General features: G+C 41.1%; 1 protein-coding gene and 1 pseudogene across 1 annotated transcript; both read right to left on the bottom strand.

The window, feature by feature from the left end:
* Positions 1-387: 387 nt before the first annotated feature.
* LOC122984705 lies at positions 388-12,163 on the bottom strand (annotated as a pseudogene).
* Positions 6,350-8,886, bottom strand: LOC122984704 (alpha-(1,3)-fucosyltransferase 4-like). The gene has a single exon (XM_044355311.1). It carries the CDS (start codon positions 8,292-8,294, stop codon positions 7,110-7,112), a length of 1,185 nt encoding a protein of 394 aa, XP_044211246.1. The 5' UTR covers positions 8,295-8,886; the 3' UTR covers positions 6,350-7,109.
* Positions 12,164-13,609: the final 1,446 nt, after the last annotated feature.

Raw genomic sequence — 13,609 nt, 5'->3', positions numbered from 1 at the left:
GTTACAATAATCCATTAATAAAATATTACTATATAACACTGAAAGTACTTTTACTTTTGATACTTTTAGTACACTTGGCTGATAATAAGATAAGTAAGATTTTGACTTTAGGACTTTTATTCGAGATGGAGTATTTTTCACGTTGTGGCTTTGCAACTTTTACTCAAGTAAAGAATCCAGGTCCTTCTTCCACCACAGGTCAAGATGTAGTACACAGAAAATGCAGTCATTCAATTGATTTGTTGTGTCTTGTGCATGTTTAATTATCTTTTATACTCAGCATTGTTGACGTGTGCTTTGTTGTGTCATTTGCTAGACATTGTACCCAGCAGATATTTGTCTGTGTTGATCACTGAAGTAAGATTAAAGTACACAACAACAAAGGGATTCATTTTTGTAAAGTCACCGCTTTATTGCACATAATTACATTTACACACATACTGTACGCCACAACTTCACAGCGTGGCAAGACTATTTACAGCCAGTAGCTTCGCTGCAGCTCCTCCTCCTTTCTCTTTCATCTGTCTTCTTCTTTTTCTTCTCCTCCTTTTTACTCCTGCTCTTTGTCCTCTCCGTGGGTGATGATCACATAACACGAAGTCTTGTAGTCAAGGTTACTGGTGACATCCACAGGGAAGTTTGTAAAAATCGGATTCACCTGTAGGTAACAAGGTAAAAAGATTGCACTTTAAAATAATAATAAAAAATCACAGCTTTTTCAACAAAGAGAGCTGTCAGGTTTGCAGAGAGGGATCACACACGCTATTACACCTACAGACAAATACAAGGCTGGCTTTTGCCATTCAATTAGTTCATCAGAAAGAAGAGATAAATGCGGTTATATATCATTGTCATATATTCCTCTCTGGCCTCTCTATGCATCCTTTCATCTGCCTGTTTCTGTCTTTCTCCTGCTGCCTTCCCCTCCTCTGTCTGTCTCTCTCTCTCCTCTTGTTTTTCCTGTCTACTGAACAGAGACATGTTGATATGAGGCCCCGCTTGCACGGCCACAAGGGAACAAGTCTCTGGTGCTTTTGATCAGCTGCAAGATCAGACATGTCCACTGCTCCCCCGTGTACACTCCAGTGACTGATCATGCAGCATAATGGGCAGGCACAGACAGCCAAAGATGCACACCCACACATGTTCTCTCTGTAGATCATACAAGCATGGGCACACAGACATGCAAACACACACACACACACTTCTATCTAACCCAATTGAGAAGGCCTGCGGTCCATGTGCTGCCTCTGCTCACAGTGGGGTGGCTTGTTTGCCGGACACAAGGGAGCAAGAGAGAGATGGTGAGTGTGATTTCCCCTTTCTTGCCCTTTTTTTTGCCTTTGACAGTAAGATGGATGATTGCAATCACAGGAGCCATCAGTGAGACAGAGTGGAGGTCTATGGGGCAGTGAGACACAGCCATGGGAAACCAGCCGTCAGATTACTGCGCTACGCTGCCATGGGAACACTGCGCTGTTTATTTGTCTGGGGGTTTTGTTGTTTCATATGCATTTGCTTCCCTCTGCCCCCCGCCCCCCTTCTGCGCCGCCTTTTGATGTACAGAACATGAAAGCTTTCTTATAAAATATGTGCGGAGTGAGAGAGGGACGGCGAAGGAGAATGTTTACGTTTCACAACATAGTAAGCCTACTGTAAGTCAATATGTCTCTTCAAACCAGTACAAATGTGACAGATTTCATAGCGATTAAACTGGTCTCTTTGATCCCTTGAGAGAATGTGAGGCAGACTTTTCATTCCCCAGTCAACAGATGTTTTTAAGAGAAACATCTGTTCCTGTACAAATGAGATTACTGTGTCTCTAGCCAGGGGCCACGCAGGTTATGAATGGCACTGTTACTGACAAGGAGGTCTGGAAGAGAGCTGAGAAGGATCTTTGTAATAAGCTCTAGCTGGTAGTTAAGGGATTTAAATCAAATTAAATTGCAGATTCTGGGTATTCATCAGCACTCACCTCCGACTTGTTCAACAGTATCGCCACCGCCTGTACCTTTGAATCACTATCTCATATTGATACATTCAATATTTCACCTTGTTGCTAAGCAACAACTCACCTCATACTCTGTAAACTTGTCAGCCTGTGACATGAGGTAATATTTAATCCTGCAGGAGAGGAACAGGAAAGAAGAATTACTGTTTCCATCTTCTTGACTTGAAACAAACTGTGTTCTGTATTGCACTAACTGAGATATGTATTATCTGTATCCGGGACTTTGTTAATGATTTATGGTTTGTATTTTATTACACTAATTCGCAGTTATCTGTGTGATGAATTCCTGAGAGAGGCCACAGAGTCATCTTTGCTGTGTCTGTGTAGATGGTGAAGAAAATCACACTCACTCATCCCCCCGAGGACTTCTGCTCCTTCCGGGTCAAAGACCTTGAAGGTGCTGAGAATCATCTCCTGGGGGTCAGTTCCTGACAAAACAAAGGTAAAGTTGCACGTAAGAGTTGTGCATGTGTGCAGAGATGATGCACACCGATCTGACTCAGTTTCAGATGAAACTTTATGTGTCATTCATGGCCTTATTTATGATTGTGGGGTGTTTTTTTTGGTAAATGTTGAAATAAGAAAATACAAAAAAAATGAATGTTGCACAACTTAAACCCTTGACTGAAATTAAATTGAAACAATACCAACAAAAACAGACAAATATTAATTTCTTTTTCCAATCACAGCCAAGTTGATGTGTTGAGAGTAGTATATATAAAAAGAATGAGTACAAGTCCAACTGCTTGTACTAAATCTATGGTTATTTCTCAATTTTTGTATGAAATTGTAAATGTTAAAATTTCAAACAAGTAAATGACATTTAAACTAGCTCAAATTTAGGGGGAAAAAAGGTTTAAAAACTGGAAACTGTATGACCCTGGTGCTGACTGACCTTTGAGTTTTTTCATGTTCAACAATAAAGTGAAGTTGACGGGTCTGGACACTCATTCATCATCTCATCAAGCTCATCAGTACTAACATTAAAGCCACCTGCCATCGAACACTTCATACCTCTTAACTTAAGTGAAGCTTAGTAATGAGATAGTTAAGAAAATTATAAGTAAATGTGATTCCCAGAAACATAAAACTGACACTCTCTACACTGTGACTTCTCTCTTAATCTGTGCTCTCACAACTAATGGCTGACAGATACTTGCCCAGAGCAGCAACAGTGTCCCTCAGGTCGCTTTTATCAATGATATCATCTCTGTTCTGGACCATGGTTGAGAACGCCTGCAAGCTTAGAACAGTTACACAGTTTACCAGAAGAGGCAGTGCAGCTCCAGGGAGACACTCACACACACACTCAGATGTACTTTCGCCGCAGCATCTGTCCTCTAACCTCTTTGAACTCCTGGATCTGGTTATGCTCAAACATACTGACGACACCGGAGCCTCCGCCCTCCTTCTTTTTGGCCTTTTTGGGTGCCTGTAACAGCAGAGACATGTGTGTCCGATGAGAGAGGAGGGTCTATGGTGGTAGGAAATAGCCTCAGTCAGCAGAAACCTCAAAGAGCTTCACTTCCTGGCATCAAACAACTTCAGGATGCTGAAAAGATTTTGTCCAGTTACAAGCAGACATGTAATCAGTGGTGGAAGAAGTGTTAGATCCTTTTCTTAAGTAAAAGTACCAACACAGCGATGTAAAAATACTTAATTACAAGTAAAAGTCCTGCATGAAAAATCGTAATTAAGTAAAAGTACATATGTATTAACAGCAAAACGTACTTAAAGTATTAAAGTACAAGTACTCATTTTGTCCCTCTGACTGATATATTATTATATATGACATCATTAGATTATTAATACTGAAGCATCAGTGTGTAAACAGCATGTTACTGTTGTAGCGGCTGGAGGTGGAGCTAGTTTGAATTACTTTATATACATTTAGCTAGTTTAATTCAGTGGTTAACAACCTAGGGGTCGGGCCCCTCCAAATGGGTCGTGAGATGATTAATGGGAGAGGAAAGAAGAAAAAACAAAGTTCTGATACACAAATCTGTTTTCAGTTTTTTGACTTTTTCTGTAATCTTTGATTTTTGGTGAAATATTGGATCATTTGAACATTTAGGAGGAAAAATCAATATTTGGTGAAGCTGTTAACAACTCATAGACATCTGACATGTGACCCCGACTACACACTGCTTTTTGTAAGACATCAAAAGCCAAAAAGGTTGGAAACCACTGGTTTCATCTTTAACAATGTGTTGTATTTTAAGAGCTTGTTATATTATCCATTGTGTCAAATCTTCTATCTATCTATAAATGTAGTGGAGTAGAAAGTATAATATTTCCCTCTGAAATGTTGTTGAATGGAAGTATAAAGTAGCATTAAATGGAAATACTCAAATAATGTATAAGTACTTCAAAATTGTACTTAAGTACAGTACTTGAGTAAATGTACTTAGTTAGTTTCCACCACTGCATGTAGTTGACCTGAGTGTCATTTACATACTTTTCTGTTGCATTATTGCATTTCACTGAGCAGTTTTTTGTTATCCAATTGATTAAAGTGACTCTGTATACTGTCACTGACCATACGCTGCATTTAAAAAATGTGTTTTTGGACAATTGCACTTTTATATAAAGCCAAGGACCTGCTACATGAGAATGCACTGTATATTTTGTACTGCTCCGTTATTGTTCCATACATCTCCTACTGTGTAGAAGTTTGGGGAAATGCATGTAAAACTCACACAAATCAAATTTTCATTCTACAGAAGAGAGCCGTAAGAATCAACAGATGTACTTATCGAGAACCCTCAAAGCCTCTTACATTACAGATATTGAAATTTATTGTACTGATATTGTAGACGATAAAATTGCTCAGATATTGTATAAAGCTCACAATAAGTTACTACCAAAAAATGTAGAAAACACATTTGACATAAGAGAGTCGATATAATCTTATAGGAAACTGTATGTCGAAGAGAACGAAATAGATGGATTAAAGGGTTGAATTTATGGAACACACTTGAGGATTAATGTGTAGAACAATCATTATCTTTAAGAAAATGCTGAAAAACAATTTAATGAATAAGTAGAAGAATATGGTCTAACGTGGTACTTTGTGTTTATGGACATTGTTCAGTGAAGTAGTATTATCTTCAGTTATTCATTGATTTATTTTCATTAATGATGCTCTACCTTACTTTCAATGAGCATGAAGTGTGTAATACAATGAAGTAGAACCTTTTCTGTCTTATTTAGGAGGATTTGTTGGCTTTTTGATACGTATTCTGGTCTGATAAAATTTACATGTTTCTTTATGTGCTGCAGAACAAAACAAAGCTCGATGATTATGATGAAAAACATCAAGAAATACATAATGAGACGTGGCAAGCAAGCACAATATTTACATACAAGTGAGCACAATAAGCAAACCAGACATCCTGCTCAGCCTCTTATCATTGTGCAGATCTTCTTGCAGTCTTCTTTGTGATCAGATGAGCTCTTTAGAAACATTAAGAGGAGTGCCTTTCCTTTATATACTACTGGGTCATCTATCCAGCACCTGTTCTGTCAAGACAATAGAGGCCTTGCTGTACATGCTTCCTGCAGTGGAAATGTATGGCATGCCATGTGGAGGATATTTTGAATAAGAACATGTCAAACAAGCTTCAAGGAGATGAAGGCAGGACATTTAGTGGATCTATATTTGAACGAGTGACAATGATTTCACTTACAGTAACCAGATATGCAAAGAATTCCCTGTTGTGCATGAAGGGGATTATGACAGGGATGAGGGGTCTGGCTGTTCTGGCCGTCTGAAAGCATTATTGCTGATAGACGTCAGTGGTTTCAACAGCTGTTGAGGCATTCAGCTCATTATGGGGAGCAACATTATTCGCTGCCCCTGGGCCTGAGGAAATGTCTCATTTGACAGTGTAAAGTGTTAATTCTGTGTCAGGCCACTAACACAGAGGTGTAAATTTAAATGATCCACATCGCAGCTTCTGACTCCTATCAAGTGACTCCTGAAGCACATGTTCACCTTCGCCTTCCCTCTCTCGATTCTCTCGATGGCAGTATGTAAAAACATCAACAAAACGAGGCCATGCAGGAGGTATGAAGAGCACTAAAAAGATGAGGGTTTGAGCCTAACAACATCTTCAAGGTCATTCAGTTTGACCCCGGACTGGGAGCAGTATGGCAATCAAAAAAAGTGGGTGATGTGCAGACACAAAGCTATTTTTAGGAGTCGGATGGACTATTTTAACATGATCATCAGCCATGTATGGTGTTAAGCTAATAGTGGATCAGATGCAGAGATGCTATAACATGATTTAGAGCTAATCCCTCAGGTGCACACATAAGAGACACGTAAAGCAGAGATGGTTTCTATTTATACCTTTATTACCTCCCTGAATCAAGCAAACGCACAACAGATTTGTACATTCACACACACATACACACTCTCACTAACTAGACACTAACCTAACCCTAATTTGATGTAACGTTTTTTCCAAATTTAACCATCTAAATTATAACAGCAATCCCTATTCTAAACTCTGATGTTAAACTTGCTCAAGATAAATGTCACAGCTTTATTTATTCACCTTCATGTCAGTCACCTTTTGAAGTTAGTTGCATATAATAGGCTACCATACAGATAATATTGCATGATATCGCAGTTGAAATAACAGTTTGACAACCCTAAAAACAATAAACGTCTTGTTTACAGCGATGAATCATCTCAAATAAGTCTTGTCTCTGCAAGTTGTTTGAAACCAGCAGCTGCCTGGAACCAAATACACTTTGCTAAATAGATCAAGAGTCTAAAGGACAGAGAGTCTCTATAGACTGTAGGTTTAGATTTATTGACAACAATAAAACCAAATAGCTATATCAGACTTTGTCAGGGATAGATTTATTTCCATCGTCACAATTGTGAGGTTATCTGAGGCCAATTTTTGGGTCATTTCAGGTTAAATGTGCCATAAAATTGTCTTCATTGTGATTGATGATAAATAGATTTCTGTTGTAAACTTTGAAAAATGATGCTCAGTAGTGAATTTGTGCTTTTCTCTCTTATTATCACAGTGTGATTACAAGCTGCCCTCATGGTTATCTCTCAGCTTTGTAATGCTTTTTTTCACGACCGAAACCAGCGTGTCAAGTGTTGGACCACATCAGTCCTGCCTCTGGTCTTCCTCACCGCCCTGCAGGCCGTGCAGTAGTGTTCAGCCCAGAAGGCGGGTTGGTGCACGCTGTAGCTCCCTCTCCAGTCAAGGTGCCGCCTCAGCCGGGCCGGGTTGTGCCTCAGCATCAACAGGTACCGGGCCAGCCCTCGGACTGTGGGGAAGTCGTCCACGTGGATAAAGGCCTCCGGGGGAAGGAAGCGCTCATAGTTCTGCCTGGAAGGACCCAGGACCACCGGCACGGCACCGGCCAGCACGGCGTGCCACAGCTTCTCCGTGATGTAGTCGGTGTGCTGCGAGTTCTCCAGCGCCAGGTAGAACTGGTACCGTCCCACCAGCCGCACCACGCTGCCCTTGCCGTTATCCTCCGGTAACGGGCGGCCCGCGCGGCCGAACACATCCACCTGGATGTACTGACGGAGCTTGTAGTAGAAGGCCACGCGCGCATGGGACTCCGACCAATTGCTCACGACCCACGCAACGAGGCGGGGCCGGGGGCGGTCTGATCGCGAGGGTCCTCGGAGAGGGTGCGTATTGAGGTTCCGGAGACCCTCGGCTGTGTGCACACGAGGGATCAGATAACCGTAGGGAAGGAAAATGTCCGAGTCTGTCCGGTAGCTCATTGTGAGGTTGAAACGTCCCTCGAAGCGCCACAGACGGGGCGTGTGCGTGGGGGACTCGTAGTTCATCCATATCCACTTTTGCGCAGGTGGACGCGGTTCCGGTGGCAGCTCTACGGTGCTGGTGGCAATGTCCCGGTGGTGAAGGATCACAGCATCAGCCTCCGCGTAATCAAAGGTGTCGTCGGTCAGCGTGCACCCCCTGACTTGATAGAGCGCAAAGCAGTCCGGAAGTTTGCGGTACCGACCAAACGGATGCGTCCAAATCAAGAGTGTCACCGCGGGGTTTTCCTCAGCGATAGGAACAAACGGTTCCGACGTGAAGGGGTCCGGTAAGTAGAGAAGAGAAACTCCGAGGAACAGCAAGAAACCGGCAGTGACCGCGCACACAGAGGAGCACGTCCTGCTGAGAACACACACACAACATTTCTCCCGCTGGAACAAACCAGAGCTCCTGTTTGCTCTGAGAGCTGTGATTGTAGAGCGGCCCGCTGCTCTCCAGTGAACCCCAACTCCCATCGACCCCCTTCACCATGTAGTTCCCTCGAAATATACAAACCTTTTTAACATCAGAATCAATCTGTCTCCTTTGTCCTCAAAATAATAGCCTATCCGTAAACCTTTCAAAGAAACGTAGAGAACAAAAACCAATCCCTGCGTTAATGACAGCCTGCTGGCACACCCTACGCCCTACTTTAAAGTCATTATGGTTTCTGTTGATAAGGAGGAAGGCAGATAAGGAGCAGGACAGAGTATTGGACAATTAAACCCGCAACAGTTCACAAGTCCATTAAGCTGCTCCCTGCATCGCTGTCGCCTGTCCTTCCTGTCCTACCTGTCCTGCACGGGTGGTGCTATGTAATTTCACGCTGTCTTCTTGGCCAAAACAGAGAAAAAAACACTTGAACCAGTACTGTATGCTCAAACATTTTGACGTGGCAGCATTGGTCTGGGTTTCTACCGATGAATGGCCCTTTTGTGAGGCCTGCTGACTGTCGGTCGGCCTCCCAGGCACTTTTAGGCTGGGTAAACACTTTGGCTCAGGGCGCGGTGTCCTGCTGATGAAATAAGCAAGCGTATTTTTTAGTTGTTTTTTTTTAAACAGGACGTATTTGTCATTTAGCTTGTAAATTACTCTGTTATTGAAACGCATGTTATTTTAGGATGGAGGTCAGGGGTCAAATCAGAAGCCAGAGATGTGGAGAAATGGCAACACTGGAGCCTAATTTCAGAGTTCTGGTCATTAAAGTTATATCTGGTAATAATAAAAGAATGCCTCAGATGTTATGGGTTGACTAATGTGATCTTTTTTCCAGATAAACCTTGTAAGAGGCCTCATGTATCCCCATTGAAACCACTGCAGTCCATTTACCACTAGGTGTCTCCCTACACAAGCACAAAGCACCCTTATAAAAGTGTCCTGTGCAGCTTTTGAAGTGCAGTGACACTGGGATTTATCCCTAAACATGCATGTTTAATTTCACCAATGAATAAACATTTCATCTGCAAATTAGGAATGCAGCAGCGGTGCTTTGAAAAGGTTTGTCTCGGATGTTTTATTTATTAGATATGACCCAGCATTGCAACAGCCTCTAACCAGAAATCTTAATAAACTGACTCACAATTTAAATTTGGTGATCTGACTTAAACAAATACACCCTCTGTATAATGACACATTCACTCTCTGTGCGTAAAAGGATCGACTGTCCAGGTTGTGAATGCATTCTGATCAGAAACCCATGAAAAAATGATGAGACGGCAGGGTCGGAAACCCTGTGCAGTGTTGTGTCTGAGCTCTGGTGGGCAGGAAAAACATGCTGTGACTGGGACAACATTATTCCTCCCCACAGACGCAGAGTATGTCATGAAGTCTGAATGTAAGCGGGGGGAGAAAAAAAAATGGCAGACAAGGAGGAGTGGGAGGAGATGAAGCAAGAAGCATGTGTGTCTCCACTGGGTCCTCCTCCTTCCTGTTACATCCATTCACTTTTCTTCACCGTGGAGCAAAAGAAAAAAAAAATCTCTTTGTGTGTTTTTGTGCGTGCAAGAGTGTGTGTATGTGTGTGTGTGTGACTAGTTATCCTCATAAGAGGTTTTGTATTCTTTCTGCATTATTTATCCTCTCTTTCATCTGAGCAGTTCTATTTTCAGCCAATCATTTAATGTCCTGCCCGAGGTTATCTTGAGTTCAGAAGAAACGGCAATCTCATAAGTTATGGATACATGGCGAAGCTCGACATTATAAACACACGTATCACAGAAATAGCAGAGGTGGCCGAGGTCAGGAACTGACACATAGTGAGTCTTCTTTCAGTATTTTGTTTATTGTAATCTTTATGCAGCACAATTCATGTAAATGTTGCTGAAAATATACTATAATTAAAGTTGAACTGATTGGTGATATGGTGACATTTTCCTCTGTGTGCTTCAGCTCAAATTACAGCCAGGAGTGATACACAAAGCTTAGCATTTATGTCTGCTTTATGTTTTCTGTCCACTCATTTCTTGCTAGAAAATAACTTTTTTTGTCATCAAGTTCATCCAGTTTCTGCAGCAGACTTTGATTCTCCACAGAGTGATCAATATATTGCGTCTGTCTCTGTTCAAACATCACTGCAGCAACGAGCCACATGTGTACACAGATGTGACGCAGGCAGAAAGACAGAAAAACACACACAACGCCTATATATTTTGCAGACTTTATGTATCTTTTTGTGTAGTTTTGTACACTGAGTTTACTGCTGCCTTCCTGTTTGTCAGAAGTTATATGACTGTGTGTGTGTGTGTGTGTGTGTGTGTGTGTGTGTGTGTGTGTGTGTGTGTGTGTGTGTGAATCATACCAGCTCGGAGAGAAGCATTCAGTTTTTGATGGGACCCCCAGGTCTTCACTCATCTTCCCTATTGATTTTCTCTTGCTTTCCTTTTTGCACTCCCAGGGGATGGGATGTCTCAATTGGTCCCGGCCAGTGTAGGAGAGTGTGAGCGATGGAGAAACAGATAGAAGATGAGGCAAAGGAAGAAAAAAAAAAACGAAGAGAGAGAACATAGAGGAAAAAGAGGACGAAGAGGCAGGAGGGGCCCGCGAGCTCCCTGATCACAGAGGCCCTCGCTGACCCCTGACCTTGATCATGACCTCAGAGGTTACCCCAGAGGTCAGAGGTTGTGTGAAAGTGCCACTGCGGCGATTCACTCCACTGCTGGGTGATGATGATCTTATGCAGCCTCCCCAGCCTGTCTGACATGATCAGTGTTGCTCGCTGCCTGCGGCTCCCAAGGGCCACACATCCATCTCTAACCCGGCCACACAAGGCCCGCTAAAAGCACCTTACAGGCAGAGTCAATGAGCAGGAGGAAAAGGGACACAAACAGAGAAAAGTGGGAAAGCTGAAAGACAGAAAGGCTGTTTTATTTCATACCCTGCAGCTCTGTCAGAGTCCAAGATCTAGCTGTATAATGGCAATGACACAAAGAATGTGTGTTTATTTCTCTATATTTAAACTTTAACCAAATGTACATGAACCGATGGGGCTTTTTAGAGGCTAAATTTGTGGGCCCCAACATGTTCCCTCTGCTGTCCTTGTCAAGAACAATTTACGCCGTTTTTACCCTCCTCTCTAATTTTACCACAGAGTGTAATAAAAACGCAAGCAAGGAAAAAACCCCATACCAGACATGAGCCTCTGTAGCAGGAACATGATAATTTGTAGGTGGATTGATAACTCAGACTCTTACTTGTTCCGACTTACACTGCGCACCCCCTACTGCTTCAAAGTAATCCAGAGCCGAGTGAAGGTTCAGCCAAATCCTTATGGAGATACTGCGTGTTGAAATGCAGAGAGTTTGAGAAGCAGGAGCCTGGCAGCAAAAAATCAACTGACTTTTAATGTTCACAGCTTGTAGACTTTTAGAGCACAGTTTGCATTAATAATCTTAGATTGATAAATTACTACTTTACTGAATACACTTTTACATCAAAACATAGAAGGACTGTGTACAAAAATTGCTGTAGTTTATTAGTAGAGTCTCATCTGAAGCAGAATTTAACTAAAAATCTATTTGCGTACAGTTATGCTCAAGTATACTATTGATATAGATAGAAACAGGCAGGTTTAACAGTTTCCCTGAAGAGGAAAATCCATTTCATGTTTTATTGTTTGTAATATGATGATTTAAGGGCTACATTGTTTAGCAAAATATCCTTAATTTCCCTTGAGTTTTTCTGGTTGGATCAATATAAAAGACCTTTGTATTAATGTTGTACATAAGAAATTATGTTCTTGTCTTATAAATGTTTCACCACTCTATTTACTCTGTTTTGTGGTCTGGTTATTCATATGTACATGTATCAATAAATAACATGATAAACTAAATAACTATATCGACTTAAAGTCTTTCAAACACATAGTGATTTTGTTATTTAATGTCCACAGTAAAAAGGCAACTTTTAAAAATAATTGTAAATTAACAAATTTGTTTTTCCCATCAAGATATTATTATAAATCATTTCTCAATACAAAGATTAGTTATTAGCAATTAATAGAATAGTGTTGAAATGTTTACTTTCTGTTTTAGCAACAGTAATATAGGTGGCTGAAAAATCTATCATGTTCCTTTCAGTTATGCTTTTCCTTTGTGTGATAGTAAGAGATAACTAAACAAACTCGACATAATGGACACACTGCAGAGCTACTAAGCCTGTACGGATTATCTCAGACCTGTATTTCTGGTTTGGCTTAATGATAGGTAGCATCACAAGTCATGCAGGCCAAGCCAAGGAAATGCCGATTATCATGGCGGAAAGGGGATGAAATGAGAGGATTAAAGGCAAGATTCATCAGTTCATGTGCAGTATTCTGTATAAAAAAGTATCTATTTGGCAGAGCATTTGTTACATACAGTGCAGATCAAATGCTCATACACAGTCTTCTAAAAAGACAATCATGATATGAGTCATGCTGCTACTGCTTCATTATTCATAGTGATTATTTTAAATGAGCTGCTTCTACTTGTTATATACGCTGCAGTGTGATTGAATCCTGAGTGTGAGTCAGTACATCTTATTAAAAGCACATGACTGGGTGTGATAGGCAAACCAACTAGGCTAACCTTTAATTCACTATATTATGTCTATAAATGAAGTATAAAATAAGGAAAAGCTATTTAGGCTACATATCAGTTGAGCACTGAGCACCATTCATGCTGTGGAAGGAGGGAGACACAAACAGCTTCAAATCAAATCAAGTAATGACCTGAAAGTTGAGCTAATCCAAAGTACAAAAATGGCCACCTTTGTATCCACACAAATGCAGTGAAAGAGGCGTTATTATCTATGGCAAATTCTCGTGTTATTTTTAGTGAACAGAATTAAAGTGCAACGGCTGTGAAAAAATGAAAATGATTGGAGAGAAAGAAAATAAAGCTATAAATATTGTTGTTGAAGACTGAGCTGAGCATTCAAGTAAAAAAAAAACAAAAAAAACCAAACTCCAAAATGTGAATGCAGGCGTGGATTTTCCACAAAGCCGGGCCTCGCAACACCCTCGACACACCGACAAGTCAAACTTTGGCACCCACAAAATGCTAAAAATGAAAACAATGTGTACAACAGATGTGTTACCCTGATAAACCGGCTATAGTCTCCTGTTTGCTGTGCCCTTGTGCGTGGAGCGACTGGAGGCTGAGGCGTGATGTGTTTTAAAGATCCACTCCAGACATGTTTTAACATGTATAGAAAAGACTCTACTTTGAATAATAATTTGTGTCTGATATGTTTTTTTCCACAGACACGTTAAATTATCTCATTAAAAAAAATCCAGAACCTATGAATATGCAAA

Source organism: Thunnus albacares, chromosome 6, assembly GCF_914725855.1.
Source record: "Thunnus albacares chromosome 6, fThuAlb1.1, whole genome shotgun sequence".
NCBI lineage: Eukaryota > Metazoa > Chordata > Actinopteri > Scombriformes > Scombridae > Thunnus > Thunnus albacares.
The sequence above is the reverse complement of the archived record's forward strand: the minus strand, read 5'-3'. Positions and strand labels throughout refer to the sequence as shown.